This window comes from Haliotis rubra, unplaced genomic scaffold, assembly GCF_003918875.1.
Source record: "Haliotis rubra isolate DU_JTF1 unplaced genomic scaffold, ASM391887v1 Scf525, whole genome shotgun sequence".
In the NCBI taxonomy this organism is placed as follows: Eukaryota; Metazoa; Mollusca; class Gastropoda; order Lepetellida; family Haliotidae; genus Haliotis; species Haliotis rubra.
Genome location: NW_025767219.1, coordinates 493,922 through 513,382, shown reverse-complemented (window position 1 = coordinate 513,382; position 19,461 = coordinate 493,922). Strand labels below are relative to the sequence as shown.

General features: G+C 39.9%; 1 protein-coding gene across 1 annotated transcript in view; it reads left to right on the top strand.

The window, feature by feature from the left end:
- LOC124252816 (calcitonin gene-related peptide type 1 receptor-like) overlaps positions 1-19,461 on the top strand; it is a 123,352-nt gene that overhangs the window by 76,097 nt on the left and 27,794 nt on the right. The window contains exons 5-6 of the mRNA XM_046686494.1: positions 16,212-16,338; positions 19,037-19,190. Coding sequence (XP_046542450.1) covers positions 16,212-16,338; positions 19,037-19,190 — 281 coding nt within the window. The remainder of the gene's footprint in view (positions 1-16,211; positions 16,339-19,036; positions 19,191-19,461) is intronic.

The following is a 19,461-nucleotide window of genomic DNA, read 5'->3' as shown; positions in this document are numbered from 1 at the left end:
AATTGAATGAGCAAATTCATATAGGGGACCATCAGAAATAACTTTCACATTCTCTACTCACGTCGAAAATCGAACCACGGACGTAGAGAATGCTTCAAGCATCACAAAAAAAAAAAAAAAAAAAGGAAGAAAAGAAAACCAACAACCTCAAACCGCCCCTGAAGCCCTTGCAATAAATAATAGAAAGCAGCATATTCATCCGATAAACTGACAAAAATAAAACTATCAAGCTTATACAAATGATAAGAGAAATTACGAAAGGCTCGAGTAGAAAATCCTGAAACACAAATTTGATGCACTGTTAAAAGCTGCAATGTGCAATTCCTCTCAAGCCATGACGGCATTAAGCCTTTCTGCATCTGATAATGAAACATGCTAAAAGTACATTACTTGTATCTTCCTAATTGCATTCCTGCTCTCATGACCGTTTAACCGAAATAGTGCTATTGCTGCTAGTAATCTAGCACATCTTTAAGGGATCGCTCTTGGAATTACGTGTTCTGGTGATTAATAGAATAACGGTTGTGCTTCACTTGTCTGATATGGCTCCAAAAGATGGAAACTATCAAATACTTAGACACGTTAACCCGATGAGATGATATTTTCGTCTTTTCAAAAATTAATTGCAGAGACAAGTAATCATGTAGGAGAGGTAATTGTGTTCTGATGTTTTTACAAAACGTCAATGTTCTGAAGGACGAGGGTTCGATTCCCCACTTTGGAAGAGTGAGTGACACCAATTCTTTGCGTCCTCACGGCGATATTGATAACGGATCTTGTCCCTTGCGTATAACCATAGGCGATGAGGCTGTAAAGTTCTAAGCTCAACTTAGAAGGATGAACAGTTCATCTAAGTACAACAAATTACAAGTAAACATACTATGAAACCACAATTAAGCAAGCACCAAAGTGACCAGGTATTCTCTTTTGAAAAAAATGGTTCCATGCTGTATGTACAACCCTACAATGCATGTACCCGTGAAGATCTGGGTTACCTTTGGTCTTCAGCAACCCATGCTTGTCGTAAGGCTGACGGGATCGGGTGGTGAGGCTCGCTGACTTGGTTAACAAATGGCATGGCATCCCAACCGCTTCGATCGATGTCCATGCAGTTTATCACTCGATTGTCTGTTCCGAACCCATTTATTACAAACTGCCGGAATAAAGCTGGAATGTTGCTGAGTGTGGCGTTAAACCAAAAAATATTCTAACCATTAGTATTCCTGCAAGATATTAACATATTCAGTGAATGTGCGAATAAGGCTGTACGCTATTTGTTCTTATGGACCCGTTTCAAAGCATTTTGACACAAAGCAGCACCGTGGAGACATTTCTGTAGATAGTTGTCATTTCCAGTTAGCGGAGGAGCATGGCCATGTTGGGAGTATCAATACCATGTTAACGTTAAATGGGTTAATCTTAAAGTCCATTAGTGTACTAGTGTCACTGTTATCTGTACGCTACTGATGAAAAGGTTGTACGGAAATACATTACTATGGATTAATTCAGATAGGCATTGAATAGAAATATTTCACTTCCTACTTATTGTAACCTTAATTGTCTGTTATTTGTTATTTTGCCTGAACGTGTTTTCAGTTCCCATCGTGATATTGCTGGAATATTGCTAAAAGCAGCGTGGTGAAATCCACGACCACAGGTATAGTTATAACATACCTACAAATATCTTAAGGGCTTTCAAAGGTTCCTTGCACGCCCAAGGGACGGAACTCTGCATAGCCTAAGATATGATAAAATGGGGTAGGGTGACAGGATCGATGTCTTTGTAAATTTAGTGTCTTCCCTGATGATTCATATATTGTCTAGCCAAGACTATTATTATTCTCAGGCTGTTGTGATAAGCTGATAGATTGCTGAACAAACAGACAAACAGTCAATCGTCACCTTTGACGACATCTCAAGATAGCATGAGAATAATCCCAGAGCTTGAAATACAACACCCACACAAGGTTCACTTGGCTTTATCTATGCCTGTATGTCAAATACGTCTTTGCCGTAGGATTGATACATTAAATACACCTCATATCTGAGAATCCAATATGCAATATCTATAACACCAATGTGATGACGGTGATTTAAGTTTATGACTCATAGCAAACTTTTCCCATTATATGTCTTTCTGCCAAAGATGTATAAAGTGAGAAGGAGAGGTATAGTGTGTGAAGACTAATGCTTAAATGAGACTGGTTTGTTTCCTAATTGCCTCCAATCAAATCTTTGAACAAGAAGAATGAGTTGCCCTTTCATTGTACAGTATGCCCAAAACCTCTAACTAATTCCTTTGTCAGTCACTTATCAAGAATAGAGAACCGCTACCAGGCTGATTAAGAATAACTGGAACAAGCACTGTATTGTGATCTCAACAGACACGTTGCAGAAACTCCAAGCTCTGAGGACTTCATTCGTGACACATACATCCAATGGTTAGGAAATCCAAGTGCGCATTCCTGTTGTCTTTTAATCTACTTTCTAAAACGTATCCCTATATACCTACTCCTTGACAAAAGAGTAACTAAAAAAATTAAATCTTTTTCAATCTGGCAGTTAATCGAATTCAGTTAGTCATGCACATGCTGCCCTCTGAAGAACTCTCAGACTCAAGGGTCATTTAATACGGTGTTCAATTATTTGGTTAATGCTTCTTTCGAATCTGTATGATTTCTATATTATTTGTTGCGCTTTGTGCCTGAATGATATTTAAGGGGAATTGCATCAACTGTAAAGAAATATTCCGAACAAGCAGCTCGAATATGTGAAGCCAACTAATTAATAACAATATGGCCACATATAGCCCTCAACTGCACGCAGCAGAGGCATGCTCCATGCGTAATCAACATAATGGACATTACTACCCGCTGCCTGTGCCATAAGGGTTAATAGTCATATTTATTATCCCACGTACCCGTGAAGGTCCGGGTTGGAATGAACCTTCACTAACCCGTACTTGTCGTAAGAGGCGACTACCGGGATCAGGTGGTCAGGCTCTCTGGCATGGTTGACACATGTCATTGGTTCCCAGTTGCGCAGGTCGATGCTCATGCTGTTGATCACTGGATTGTCTGGTCCAGACTCGATTATTTACAGACCGCCGCCATATAGCTGGAATATTGCTGACTGCGGCGTAAATGTGAGTCAAATTTAAATTATAGGGCGTAAGAGACGTTCAATCATCTAATGTTATTATCAAATATGCGACTTCTACAAGAGAAATGAGATGAAGGTTGTTTAAAAGTCATGGCAATTTTCCCCAGGTATGTGTCTTGTCACGAATGATCGATAAAGTGAGCAAGGGACAGAACACTACATCTAATATCCATGCTTTGCCGATGAATTTCAACAATTATTAATTCCACAGTCATTGTTAATTGCGCCAAATTAACCCGGTAATTTTATAACCAAACTGTTTTAATTCGGCAAACATAAATCAGTAATTATGCTAGTGGACTCCTAAACGTACTGTAGTAATATCCCAAGCGTGTGGTTTCATTCTGCAAACATAACGCGGTAATCTCGTAAGCGTATTGTGTTAAAAACGCAAACATAACGCAATGATCCCTCGATTAGTTACAGCATCTGTGATACAATTCTATACTCTCCCAATAAAGAAACGCATATAGGAATTTCAACTGTATTTTTATGTTTATTTTGAAACATCTTGTAGGCTTTATGAGTCGATGAAATTTAGAGAAATTGCACACTGGGAATGCAGACTTATCCGCCTTTGGCACCAACTCGAGGAAAGTCAGTTTGAGTGTTACATGGAGACGTGTGGTGGCGCTGAAGTCAATACCTAGTGTGACCACCGTGGGCATCCACAACTGCACGGCATCGCCTCGGCATCGAACGAATAAGTCTCAGAATCCCGTGTTGCCCAATCGCAGCCCACTCTGCCTGTAGAGCCTGTGTGAGTTGCTGAAGTGTCTGGGGCTGAGGGTTACGGCGTCGCACCCGTCTGTCCAGGTCATCCCACAGATGTTCGATCGGGTTTAAGTCCGGTGATCATTGATGTTGTGGTTCTGCTACCGCATTCTGCCGGCGATATCTCTCCCAGAGCCGTGAAATGGTGCTTTGGTGAACATTCATGCGTCTGGCAACTGCACGTTGAGACTGGCCAGCTTCAAGCAAACCAATGGTGATATGACGGTTGGCTTCACTTAGACGTGGCATTGTGCGTTCGTCAACAATATTCCAAATACAGCGAATAATCGACAGACAACAATCAACCTTTTATACCCATCATTGAGACTTTCTGATCCCCAACTTTCACGTGCATATTCTGTGACACTACACGCCGAAATTGAAAATCATGCTGTGAAATACGGGTATTTTACGGATGGTGCGTTTTGTTGTGATGTTTCAAAACATAAACACCATAGGACTCATAAACAGAGTAAAACCTTTTGTAAAATGAATCATGTTGCCATTTTCATGATGCGTTTCTTTTGTGGGAGAGTATATTTATGGTGTCAAACTAACAAGCAAGCAAAATATATAACGTCGAGGATCACCTTTGGTGAGAGAATAATAAATGAGCTAAATATCAATATCAACACTACGTCATTTGATTGTTATCTGTGCCTGTATGTCAAATATAAGTCTGAAGTTGGTAAGAGACATCCAGTCCTCTTATAATGTAATTACTAAATATGCTAGTGTTATAAGACAAATTAGATGAAAATGATCTAAGAATCATGGCAGTGCACGGTAAATTCGCTAGCATGCGGTTTAATTCCGCAAACATAACGCAATAATCTGGTAAGTGAAGGTTGTTGATTCCGTAAACATAACGCTGTATCCCGTACTTGTACCGTTAACAAATCGAGGAACGTTTACAAGCACACTGTGTTAAATCCGCCGACATAACGCGATAATTATGCGTGAGGAATGAGTTCATTCCGTAACACCTGTTTTCATGATATTTTGATATTGACAAGAGCTTTATGATTTAGCCAGATTTCAAGGTTTTGCCAGATATGGTTGACTTTACTGCAAGACCAGAAAACGTGATCGAGTGTCTCAATTTCGTCTTGGCAGCAGTTGCATTTTGAATTATTTATATACCCAATCTTAAATAACTTTATATTTGTCGGTAAGATGTGATGTAATATTCTCTATTGGAACCATTGTAGTTTACTGTCATTGGTGCATCTAAATGGCATTTTGTTATAATTTTTCCAGTCGTCAGATAAGACTTCGTTGTTTAAGATAGTTTGCTCCCATTTTTTGGCAATGTAATTTTTTTTGGTAGTGACATCTGACAATAATGTTCTGTAAAACCGTTGTGTCCCTTTTGCATCCTTGAGGAGCTGTTTTATATTTGCTGGTAAAGTTGGGTATGGTATTTTTGACAAAGTCTTAAAATCTATGTTAAGTGTTTTCAAACATGACTTTACTGATCTAATGAGGCCAGTAAATGTTAGAAAATCAGTCTTTAGATGATAATGTTTTACAAAGCATTCAAAGCAGTATATGTTATCATTTAAGTCAAGTAAATCGTTGATACACCGAACTCCTTTATCATACCATTGTTTGAAAAATAATTGGTTTACATCCTACACATATATTTTTTTGTACCAGAGATTTTCGGCAAGTATATCATTTACAAATTTATTGTGGATCAGTGGGAGACATTCTTCTGCCAGATATTGGCAGTTATAATCGAATACATAACCAGCGCCAAACTTTGGGAAATTTGAAATAGATAGATAGCTTCAACTGAACCTTCTGACCATTGGTAGTTTCTGAGCATGCATTAATGTCTTTATATTTGGCATGTTAAAGCCTCCATCTTGTTTGTCACAGAAAATTTGGCTTCTCTTAATTTTGTCAGGTTTATTGTTCCAGATAAATGTAAAACACTTCTGTTGAAATTTATTTGTAGTTCCATTATCTGGGTCAGGAAGTACACTAAATAAATGATTTAACTTTGGAATGATCAAAGATTTAAAACAATATTTCTTCCAAAGGGAGTGAGATTACGTGTGGACTATATGGACATTAACATTTCACAACTTTTTCTTTTTTCTTTGTAATTATCTCTACCATATCATCTAAGTCTTGAGTAAATGTGATCCCAAGAATACTAAAGTCACCCTGGTCCCAATTAAGATTTAGCTCCGAACATAGTTTCATTTTCGATCTTTTCTTTGATCCTATCCAAATGAGACGTGTTTTGTCGATGTTAACCTTTAAACCTGAAAATCTAGCGAAGAAACTAAGCACATTAAATACTGCATAGAGACGTTGTGTCGTCAGCGAATTGATTCTGTACATATTCAATGATTCCAATTGAAAAACCCTTGATATTTTTATTGTTTCGTATCATTATTGCTAATATTTCCGCACATAAGATAAAGATATAGGGGGAGAGTGGATCCCCTTGGCGACAACCTCTTTGAATATCAAACATATCCGTTCCGTAACCATTAACAAGAACATTCGATTCAATACCTTGATATAGAATTCTGAACCATCTTCGAATTCACCAAAGTTGAAATAGGATAATGTTTTGTCAATAAATGACCAGTCTACCACACATGTTGCCACACCACTTATATTGTTCATTTTTCTAGTGGCGTCCATATCGTATATATTAATGTTTATATGCATATATGGAGAGGACAACTTGTCTCCCACAAAAGTAAGTAGGTTATACCGCTCTTTTGGCGGAAAAGAAATCGGCAAGGGAAAGTTTTTGCGAGAAAAGAGGAGTACTGTAGTTAGGCTCCATTAACAGTTGTTTGAAAGTACAATGAAATATGAAAACAGTATTCCCCATGTGATCACAAAAAAGGCATATATACTCACATTATGGTGTCCAGAAAGAGAAAAAAAGAAGTAGTGTGGTTAAGCTCATTGAACAGTTGTTTGAAAGTACAGTGAAAAATGTAAACATTTTTCCCATGTGATGAGGACGGTTTTTATTAGTAATACAATAATATTTCAGTCATATTTTTTCCACATCGAAGTCGGGATGTTAGGATCACGTGTTTCCAAGACAATGTCAGCACCCACCACCCTAACACGTGTCCACAGCTTTTGTTGCTCGCCGATTGTCGTCGCTTGTCGTCCAAGGATTACCCTACGTTTTTTTATGAATGCGGGTAGGTCAGTTTGGATACTTGCTGGCGTTCCTTTCAAGAATTTACGAGCGACGTATACTGCTTCGCGGTCAATCATATGAATAAAGGTAGCAGTTATTGGGGGCGGGGCGGATGGCTTGTGTTGTCTTTGATACTCAGACTTGCGTAGTCTGTGAACGATTTTGAAGCATATATTGTCTACTTGGTCCTCAGTAAACCTGAGTGAATTCACCATGAAATTTCTCAATGTTCTTTCAGTATTTTCTTGTGGTTGTTCTATAATACCGTAGAACAAGATGTTTGGTTTCCAGTCATGGATATCCTTAAGGATAACTTGTTTCTCCAGAACTGATTTGGCTTCTCTTAACTCGGCTATTTCCTTTTGAAGGGATTTCAAGTCGTCGCCATGTTGTGAAACCACGTGCTCCATTCCACTAACAGTTTGCTTAATGTCTGATATGTCATTTTTAATAGTCAATAGGGGCTTGTAAGTCCATTTTACAACTTGAAATACGAGCAGCTAACCTTTTGTCCGAGTTTTGGACAATTTCCTCCATCATTCTTGCCGAAGCACGTGTTGCCCTCGTCGAGTCGGACATCGATTGTTGGTTCTCACTTATTGGGGAAAGTGAAAAATTAATTCCTATATTGTCCAAAGATTATAGAATCTTCCAAAATATTGTGTAGGCGGTTTGTTGAAGATTCAATACAAAATTTACAAACTGCGGTTTAGCCAAATCATCTGTGGTTTGGGAGAGCTCTTCCAGCACACGTCCTCTCGGGTTTCATGCACAACCGCATGCAGCAATAATTCATCAAGTGTACTTTGAAGTCATCTGAGATACCCATTTGATGATAAAGTTTGAGAATGTTTATGAAAAGTCATTTTGAAGTAACATGAATATGCCTTTGTGAAATTACGAGGCTCTTTATGGATATTTTTGCATTTAAAGTTACATCTTCAGTGTACTTTGCTAATAGGGGATGTTGGGTAGCCATATTGGTTGAAGCGTCCGTTCATCACGCTGAAGACACGGGTTCGACTCCCCAAAAGGGAATAATGTGTGAAGCCCATTTCTGGTGTTCCGCACCGTGATATTGCTGGACTATTGCTAAAAGCAGCGTAAAACTAAACTCACTCATTCATTTTGCTAATAACGAACGTAGATCTGAAGTAGCCCTTGTGTAAGGGAATGACACACTCACTCACACACACTGTGTTTTGTTCCTGTAGATCTGAAGTTGCCCTTCACACTCTCACGTAGCCTTTTATATCATTATTTTGGGCCACCAAAACAACATTGCCCCCTAGGGTGTCCTATATGCAGAAATGTATCTCCTCTAAAAATACAGTTCGTGAATAGATCTACTTGATGTGGTGCTTCTTTTCTAATAATACAAAATCGATTTCCCTTTATGACACATATTGTTAACCGGTAGCCTGATATATAACTCTAATCAGTTCCACAATGCGTGAAATGCGTGTCACGCTGACATTGTCTCAACACACATTCCGTTCGCGTTCCCAGCTTGAGTTTTGGTGTAATCGAAAGCTGTTTGTTACTGTCAAGATTAAGTCCTACGACTGCAAAGAACTACACTTTAGGGACCCATCGACAGTATTACGCTTTTCCTGCTCGTCTGGTTAGCGTCAACTGACTGTCCACATTAATCTTCCGGTCTACACACCGACGTGTAGCAACTGTTACTTTAATCCTTTTCTTTCCAAACGTAAATATAACACTGGAGCAAGTCCAATGAGGGCACCACTGATATTTATTTTATCTTTGAATGAAAAATCTCCATAACATGATTCGATTTCCCCTTCGGGCCTTCTGCCAGTATTGGCTGATAAAAGCACGTACAATACAGAGGTAAAGGGGTTCATCCAAGGAGCTTGTTTGTTTGTCGTTTAATGCTGCACTCAGCAGTATTCCAGCCTTATGGCGGCGGTCTGTTGATAATAGAGTCTTGACCAGCCAATCCAGTGAGCGATTGACTGGTATTTCTAAAATGCGAAACTCACAATGCATACTATTTGGAACAATATCGATGTACCACAACTATACTACCCATCAAAAGTGTAAATGTAGCCATTTACTTCAGTCAACGGCTCTAAACTAGATTTTGCAAAATATTCCATACTGTTTAAAGGTACTGTTTACACATGAACTGATGTATTGTAAAACAAAGTCGTAACGTTGAAAAGATTATTGTCATGATTTCAATAATTGATGAAACTCAGTGAAAATTTGGCGAATCCTTAACGCAACTTTACATCAAAACACAGCTGTTCACATGCCCGATGTTTGCAATGCTTTTCCGCGATTTGATGCATGATCCTCGTGCAATTCATCTGCATAAGGTTTGCAGTTGGTTCCCCCAAGTTAGTGGTGAAATTCATCTTTGATGTAACCTTATATGCATGCATAACATAAAGTGAGTGCTTTAAGTGAGTCTAAACTTTTGATGGGTAGTATATTTTCCACTGTCAGTAACAGGTTAGATGAACATGCGCTGTTCCAGCTGTTCTAACTCAGGTGGAGTAGCTTATATAAAAATGTACTGCAGTGGCGTGATCGTAGAACGGTTTCCTCTCACAAGGATTTCTTACACAAAGCACACATCCTGTCAACTACAGGCCCAACTTACAATTTCACGTCGTCACAACGTTATGCTTTCGTTGTTCTAATGTTTGTCTGTGGAGTCCCATTTACAATGTCACAGTGTTGTGGCCTGACGTTGTGATACGTCATTTTTACGCTGCCACAATGTTAAAATTATTCGTTGTTAACGCATTTAACGTTATCTAACGTTCTATTCAACGTAAATAGCAGAAATTCAGTTCAATGTTTATTCATCAATTTGCATGTTGTGTTGTTCATGTGTTTTCAGAAGCCACAGCTGAATAATGAATAATAAAGTGAAAAGTATTACAGAAATCTCTATGGTGACAAGTTATAAGAAACATTGTGAGGAGCCCAAGCATAACGTCTCCTCAACGTACATTTCTTTTGATTATTGTTGGGGGCTGTCAGTTTGGTTATGTGGTGTTGCGGGATAAGGTTTTGTTTGTATAATTATTGTTCTACGCCACACTCAGCAGTATTCCAGATATATGATGGTAGTCTGTAAATGATCCTGAGAGGACCAAACAATCCAGTGACTGACATCATAATCCTCGATCTACCCATTTAAAGTAGGGAGAGTAGAAGAGTGACTGGACGCTTTTGCAGCTGTAGATACGAAACCACACATATTTAAATTAAGACTATAAGCCTACATGTGTTTTAATGAAATATTACAACTTGTATCAATGTAATTGGGGAAGGCAATATTCTCACTTTGTCAACAGTCTGCAGCAAACGTGTATGTGCGTGTGCCTGTGCGTGTGAGTTCGTGTGTGTTTGTACGAGCCCACCCTATCTCGCTTGGCATCTATATAGTTTCCCAAGGTAAATGACAGTTTTATCAAGTAATAACGTAACCACACACACACTTTCCAGACATATTTCCATTTCCTTACATAATTGAATGAGTTAGGTTTTACAGCGATGTCATATCGGGGAAAATCAGAAATAAGTTTCACATTCTCTACTCAGGTCAAAAATCGAATCACTGCCTTCCATGTTCGAAGCGAACGCTTCAAGCACCACAAAATACTCAAAACGCCCCCGAAACCCTTGCAAAAATAATAGAAAACAGCATATTCAACCCGATAAAATGACAGAAATAAAGCCATTAAGCGTATAAGAATGATAAGAGTAATAACGAAAGACTGGAGTCGAAACGCCTGAAACGCACATTTGATGCACTGTTAACAGCCTCAATGTGCAATTCCTCTCAAATCATGACGGCATGGAGCCTGTCTGCATCTGATAACGAAACATGCTAAAATTATATTACTTAAATCTTCGTGATTGCATTCTTGCTCTCATGACCGTTTAACCGAAATGTTATTGCTGTTAATAATCAAGCAAATCTTTGAAGGATCGCTCTTGGAATTTTGTTTTCTGGTGATTAATGGAATAACGGTTGTACTTCATTTGTCTGATATGGCTCCAAAAGATGGAAACTACAAATGCCTCATCCCATGAAATGAAGTTTTGGGTTTTTAAAGTTTTTCGCCTTCTTAGAAATTGATCCTCGAGACAGGTAATCATGTAGCAGGGGTGATTGTATTCTGATTCTTTTTACCAAGCGTCGATGTTCCAAAGGCTGAGGGTTCGATTCCGCATTTTGTGAGTGACATCAATATTTTCGTCCTCTGCCGCGATATTGATAACGCACCTTGTCCAGCCTCATGTAAGAATGTCGAGTTTTGATTGGTTCACGTGACTCTGATAAAATACCGAAGGATGAATCTCATGTATTCAGTACAACAATATCCAAGCTGACAGATTATGAAACCATAATTCAGCAAGCACCAAAGTGACCAGGTGTTCACTGTTGATAAAAACTGTACCATGCTGTAATCTACAACTGAAGGGTCTTGGTATTGTGTCAACTTTAAGGGATGAAATTACTTCATTTGTCACACTAAAAAGTTGAGAAGCGGAATTAGAGCGAAGAAGAGGGTGTCTCGAAGGTGACTGAAGATCTGTCAAACCTTTAGCTGTTGAAATATGCAAAATGGTTATGGTTGGTTGGTTGGTTGGCTGTTTAACGCCGTACTCGGCATTATTCCAGGTATTCCAATCTGTAAATGATCGTCTGGACCAAACAATCTAGTGATCAATATGATAAGCATCACTCTGTGCAATTGGGATACGATGACATGTGTCAACCAGGTTAGCGTGCTTGACCACCAGATCCCGTTAGTCGCCCCTTACGACAAGCATGGGTTACTGAAGACCAATTATGCAAGTTCTCTGACACAACTGTGATTACGGTGATTTAAGTTTATGACTCATGGCAAACCTTTTCCATTATATGTCTTTCCGCCAAAGATCTATAAAGTGAGAAGGAGAGGTATAGCGTGTGAAGACTGATACTTAAATAGGACCGTTTTTTCCTAATTGCCTTTGGCCAAATCTTTGAACAAGAAGAATGAGTTGCCCTTTCATTGTACAGTATGCCCAAAGCCTCTTACTAATTCCTTTGTCAGTCACTTATCAAGAATAGAGAACCGCTACCAGGCTGATTAAGATTAACTGGAACAAGCACTGTATTGTGATTTTACGAGACACGTTGCAAAAACTCCAAGCACTGAGGACTTTATTCGTGACACAAACATCCAATGGTTAGGATATCCAAGTGCGCATTCCTGTTGTCTTTTAATCTACTTTCTAAAACGTATCCCTATACACCTACTCGTTGACAGAAGAGCAACTGAATAATTTAAAACCTTTTCCCATCTGGCAGTCAGTCGAATTCAGTTAGCCATGCAGATGTTGCCCTTTCGAGAACTCAAAGACTGACGGGGCATTTAAAAGGTGCTCAATTATTTGGTTAATGCTTTTTTCGGCTCGTGTGGTTTCTATATTGTTTGTTGCGTTTTATGCCTGGAAATGATATTTAAGCGGATTTGAGTGAATTGAAAAGAAATATTATGAACAAGCCACGATACATAAACACAATTGTATTGTTTCTATCAGTACTTAATCTGTACATTGCTTCCTCTAATTTCGATATCACATCGGTACGATAATGTAATTCCGGAAACCTAATTCACTAGTCGAACATGTGAAGCCAACTAAAATAATAACAGTAAGGCCACTTACATGGGGCTCAACCCCACGCAGCAGAGGCATGTTTTAAGATCAATCAACATAACGGACATTATCACCCCGGATAATCCAGGCGGCCTGGGCCTAGAACGTTAATAAGCATATAAATGATCCCACCTGGTACCCATTTTCTGCTGGGTGAACAGAGACAATTTTGAACAAACTCACTTACCCCAGGTGAGTCCACATGTGTCACGTATGCTTCGTTGTGGGCAAGGACAGAAGTTCTAGAAACTCTCATTTCTGACCTGCACAAAATCACACACCACCGAAATAGACAGAATAGACATTCATCAGTTCTTAATTTCAAGGTCGTAACGTGTTCAGTCCACAGAAATAACGCGGTAATTTCGCGCTTATGTAGAGTCATCTATGATATAGTTATATAATGTCATGTGGCGTAATACTAACAAACAAACAATGACCTGGATCATCACCTTCGGCGAGCGAATATTAAATGAGCTGAATATCAATATCAACACTACGTCATTTGATCGTTATCTATGCCTGTATGTCAAATATAAGTCCGAAGTCGGTAAGAGACATCCTATCCTCTTATATAATAACCTATTGCGGGTGTTATAAGAAAAATCAGATGAAAGTGATTTAAGAATCATGGCAATCCACGGTAAATTCGCAAGCGTGCTGCTTAATTCCGCAAACATAGCGCAATAATCTGGTAAGTGAAGGGTGTTGATTCCGCAAACATAGGCTGTATCCCGTACTTGTACTGTTAACTAATCGAGGAACGTTTACGAGCACACTGTGTTAAATCCTCCGACATGACGCGATAATTATGAGTGAGGAATGAATTAATTCGATGAAGGTACCGCGGTAAGTCCACCAGGGCACAGTGTTAATTCCATAAAGGTACCGAGGTAAGTCCGCCGGGCACAGTGTTAATTCCATGAAGGTACCGCGGTAAGTCCGCCAGGGCACAGTGTTAATTCCATGAAGGTACCGCGGTAAGTCCGCCAGGGGCACAGTGTTAATTCCATTAAGGTACCGCGGTAAATCGGCCAGGGCACAGTGTTAATTCCATTAAGGTACCGCGGTAAATCGGCCAGGGCACAGTGTTAATTCCATTAAGGTACCGCGGTAAATCGGCCAGGGCACAGTGTTAATTCCATTTAGGTACCGCGGTAAGTCTGCCAGGGCACAGTGTTCATTCCATGAAGTTACCGCGGTAAGTCCGCAGGGGCACAGTGTTAATTCCATGAAGTTACCGCGGTAAGTCTGCCAGGGCACAGTGTTAATTCCATTAAGGTACCGCGGTAAGTCTGCCAGGGCACAGTGTTAATTCCATAAAGGTACCGCGGTGAGTCTGCCAGGACACAGTGTTAATTCCATAAAGGTACCGCGGTAAGTCCGCCGGGGCACAGTGTTAATTCCGCAAACATAAGACGGTAACCCGTCTTACTCAACACACAGTAATCAGCAAACTAAATCGTGGAATGATTTGAGAGCACACTGTGTTTATTCCGCCATATAGCATAATTCAACAAGTGTACTTTGAAGTCACCTGAGAGACACATTCAAATTTTTATGGTAAATGGTAAAGCTTGAGAATGTCATGAAAAGGCATTTTGAAGTTACATAAATATTCCATGTGAAATTAAGGGGCTCTTTATTGATATTATTGAGTTTAAAGTTACATCTTTAGTTAGATAAATTTACTTTGATAATAGGGATAGGGGCGGTGGGGTAGCCTAGTGGTTAAAGCGTCCGTTCGTCACGCCAAAGACACGGGTTCGACTCCCCAAATGGTTACAATGTGTGAAGCCCATTTCTGTTGCCCTCCGCCGTGATATTGCTGGAATATTGCTAAAAGCAGCGTAAAACTAAAATCACTCCCTTTGCTAATAACGAACGTATGTTTTGTTTCTGTAGATCTGAAGTTGCCCTTCACACTCTCACGTAGCCTTTTATATCATTATTGTTGGCCCACCAAAACAACATTGCCCCCTAGGGTATCCTATATGCAGAAAAATCTCCGATAGAAATACAGTTCGTGAATAGATCTACTTGATATGGTGCTTCTTTTCATATAATACAAAATCGATTTCCCTTTATGACGCATATTGTTAAACGCTAGTCTGATATATAACTCTAATCAGTTTCACAATGCGTGAAATGCGTGTCACGCTGACATTGTCTCAACACATTCCCCTAGCGTTCCCAGCTTGAGTTTCGATGTAATCTATATAGCTGTTTGTTACTGTCAAGATTAAGGCCTACGACTGCAAAGAACTACACTTTAGGGACCAATCGACTTCATTTTGATCCGTCAACGTTGGCAACGTGACATATTACGCTTTTCCTGCTCGTCTGGTTAGCGGCAAATGAAGGTCTATATAAATCTTCTGGTCTACACACCCACATGTAGCAACTGTTATTTCAATATCTTTCTTTCAAACGTAAATGTAACACTGGAGCAAGTCCGATGAGGTCACCGCTGACCTCGAAAATATTTATGTTATGTCCGATTGAAAAATCTCCAGAACATGATTCTATTTCCCTTCGGGTCTTCTGTAAGTATCCTCGATAAAAGCACGACAATGGAAAGGTTAAGGGGGTTCATCAAAGGCGCATATTTGTTGTTTAATGCTGCACTCACCAATATTCCAACTATACTGGACAAAAACATTTAGGGATATATGCAATTTTGGAAATTATGAATAATTATCTATTTATTCATTGTCACACTGATAAAATATCAATAAAAAAGTACCAATATCCCTAACTTATTTTGTCCAGTATATATTGATAATAGAGTCTGGACCAACCAATCCAGTGATTGACACCATAAGAATCGAACTAAGCAAATGGCAAATGATGACAACGATGTGTCAACCAAGTCAGCGAGCCTGACCACCCGATCCCGTTAGTCGCCTGTTACGACAAGCATGGGTTACGGAAGATCAATTCTAACCCGGATCTTCACGAAGGGCGTGAGGTAGATTAGTGGATGAAGCTTTCGCTTGTCACGCCGGAGCCCAGGGTTCGAATCTCCGCTTGAGCACTCCTCGCAGTTCATATCTGGTCATATCGTTGGAATACTGTTTAAACGGTGTAATACCACACTCACTCATTCGCTAACACTCCTGTCTAAACTTCACCTCAGAAATGGAAATGGAAAGTTGTCGAAGATGTTTTATTGGTTTGGGGCACGGGAGACTGACCGATGGTCACTGTATAAAGGCGTGCTAATTCCAGATGGGCTTTTGGGTAGGTTACTTTTGAAAGCGTTTGCTGATCACGCCAAAGACCAAGGCTCGATTCCCCCATATGGATACAATGTGTGAAGCAGATTGCTGGTATACCACGCTGTGACAATTGCTAAAAGCTGCATAAAACTAAACTCATTCACTCTTTCTTCCAGACAGCTGAGATGTGAACGCATTACCATCCACAAGAACATGTTCATCTCTTACCTGTTGACGGGGATAGCGTGGATCTTGTACTACACCCTGGTCACCCTGGACGGAACTGTGCTTGTGGAAAACCCGGTAAGTCTTTACAGCGATACCCGTGAAGATCCAGGTTAGAATACTGATCTTAAGTAACCCATGCTTGACGTAAGTGACGACTAACGGGATCGGGTGGTCAGGCACGCTGACTTGGTTGACACCTGTCATCGGTTCTCAGTTGCGTAGATCGATGCTCATGCTGTTGATCACTGGATTGTCTTGTCCAGACTCGATTATTCACAGACCGCCGCCATATAGCTGGAATATTGCTGAGTGCGGCGTAAAACTAAACTTATTCACTCACTTTACAGCGATACATGGGATCGATTGGGCGCTACATACCATTACATGCTTACATACCATTCCAACATACCATTCAAAAATGACAAAAAACATCTCTCTGGGACATTAGAGATAGTAAGTCACTATTTGATAAGTTTTTATCAACATTTTTTTGTCACAAAAGAGACGTGGAAAAATTTGAAATATGTATGTTAAACGGATGTTCTGAAAATATGTGCCGCAGATCTCCACAAGCAATATCCTGAAACTATTCGGTTGCTAACATAAATCCTTCAAATCCTTTAGTTCCCCCGCAGGACGATGTAGCTCCATTAATTTTCTTCTGCATTCCCCTTGTAAAGCTTACATCTTACTTAAATATTATACCACCTTATGGTATTACGGAAGAAAATGACACAGGCGTTGTCAGTAGTTCCGTTGTGAGTAAATATTATTCCACTTCCAGATGACTACAAAGTTTGTACAATTTGTGTGATGCATTAGGTTACACGAAACCAAAGGTTTTCCCACATAATTCCATTGTAACGTTTGTCGTTATCAGCCATTAGATGAATATATATACGCAGTATGGCCTTAAAGCCACAAAATATGGCTAGGTTAACCAATTCCATTTCCGAGTACAGGATGTTGAACACACCAGCCCCAGTTCCGCACCAAACGTCTCCAACTCGAAAAATCTCTTCACCCATTCAGCACAAGTCATTGTGTTAAAAAGGACAGCACTAAATATTGAAAAATGTTGTCAGTTGTAATTACTGGATGAATGTACATTAAAAAACCCGAAACATGTTTTACAAAATTATCAAATTTTCAGCTGTCAGATGATTCTGCCTGGACTGAAGTTTATGAAAGGCTACGAAAAGTGTTTCTTAAACTACAGAATATGATTTGCTGTAATATAACCTAAATGGATCATTATTCCTTGACTGGACACATTCCGCTTCCGACTCCTTCTAAATTATGTCTATCAGTGATGACACCAGGTGTTCGCGAATATCTACATAATTTCTGTGGAATATTGTTCACTCTTATTCCAATTAATGTTTCTAGGAGCTCAATGATTTCCTGGACACATTCTGGAACGCCAATTACGATGCTGCTTTGCATTTCTGGCTTGAGGCAGTGACAGCTCGTCCTCTAGGCACGATGGATCATAAATGCATTAATTTGAGTTATTTGAATGGGTATTTTCTGGTTTTTATTGAACACTATCAAAGAGCGATAATGTTCCATCTTAAACAAACTTTGCTAGTTATGAATGTTTGCGTTTTGTTTAAAAACATCTATTACTCACCCTTTGAAGAAATCATAATAACATCACGTACTGCCGGAACTATTTACACTCGGTCACATGACCAAAGGAAATGTGGTATTACACGGAAGATCGTTTAGTATTCTCTATATATCCGATTTGTTATCCATTCCAATCGTCCAAAGAGCAGGAATATGCTGTGCAAAGTTGCGTACCTTAGTTGTGTCAGGATTGGTAACTCATGGGTTTGAATCCTATATTCGCCCTGTTACAGTAGCATCATATTCGTAGGTGTCAACAAAGTAAAAACAAACGGGGAGCGTGGTGAGCGAGCTGTCTAAGGCGCCAGGCTAGTGATCCAGCGAGGTTGGTGGTGCCGAGATCGAGCCTACCTGTCAGTCAGTCTTGGAGTCAACTTTATGTGCAAACTCTAGTGTACAGTACACAACCCCTAGTGTACAGTACACAACCCCTAGTGTACAGTACACAACACGTAGTGTACAGAACACAACCCCTAGTGTACAGTACACAACCCCTAGTATACAGTACACAACCCGCAGTGTACAGTACACAACCCCTAGTGTACAGTACACAACCCCTAGTGTACAGTACACAACCCCTAGTGTACAGTACACAACCCTGTGCACTTAAAAGAACCCACGAATCCGTAGGTAAATGACCAGATGGTGGCCACATGAATGCGTGCAAACACCTAGTTGCGGGTACAGCAACGTGCCGTACAACTTGGACAAAGTTCTGTGACTATGTGTCCAAGGTTCCTAGTAAAGATGGGAAAGCAACATTACCTGGGTGCGCCTAGTGGCCGCACGAGTTGTATGGTCCCCAGGGAGTTGAGATTGAAAATACGATGTACCGTTGAGATTGACATCCAGTGCTCGAGGGAAAAAACAAAGCGTTTGAGCATGTATTTGGACTAAAGCACAATATACATAAATAATATATATATGTATATTGTGCTTTAGTCCATCCCATCTACATCGTATTTTCAATCTCAACTCCCTGGGGAGTATATAACTCGTGCAGCCACTAGGCGCACCCAGTTAATGTTGCTTTCCCATCTTGACCGTCTGTCACAAGAAACTAACGAGTCTGATGCACTTCAAAATATATTTATCGCTTAACATGGTGGTCATTTAATCACATATTAATTCTATGTTGCAGGCTTGGTGTAAAGTGTTACATGTCACTGCTCAGTACTGTACCGTGTCCAACTTTGCCTGGATGTTCTGTGAAGGACTGTACCTCCACACTATAATGGTGCAAGCCTTCAGGACCGGAAAAGCTCTGATGGTCGTCATTCTCATTATCGGATGGGGTAAGGCACTTAATAGTTCCGTATAAAATCATCATTGAAATAGAACCATAGGACTAATGACGGATATAGCTTTGGGATTCCGGCCGTTGACAATACTTTGAGTGGTCAGCTTCCTGATGGTGTTCTGTATTTAGCAGATGGCCGAGAAGTTGACCATCCCAGTACATCACGATCTTTGTAAACAAAAATTCCATTTCACTGGATTGCCTGGTCATCACGTGATTGTCTGGTTAAGCTAACATTGTTTACAGGCCTCCGTCGGATTGCAGGT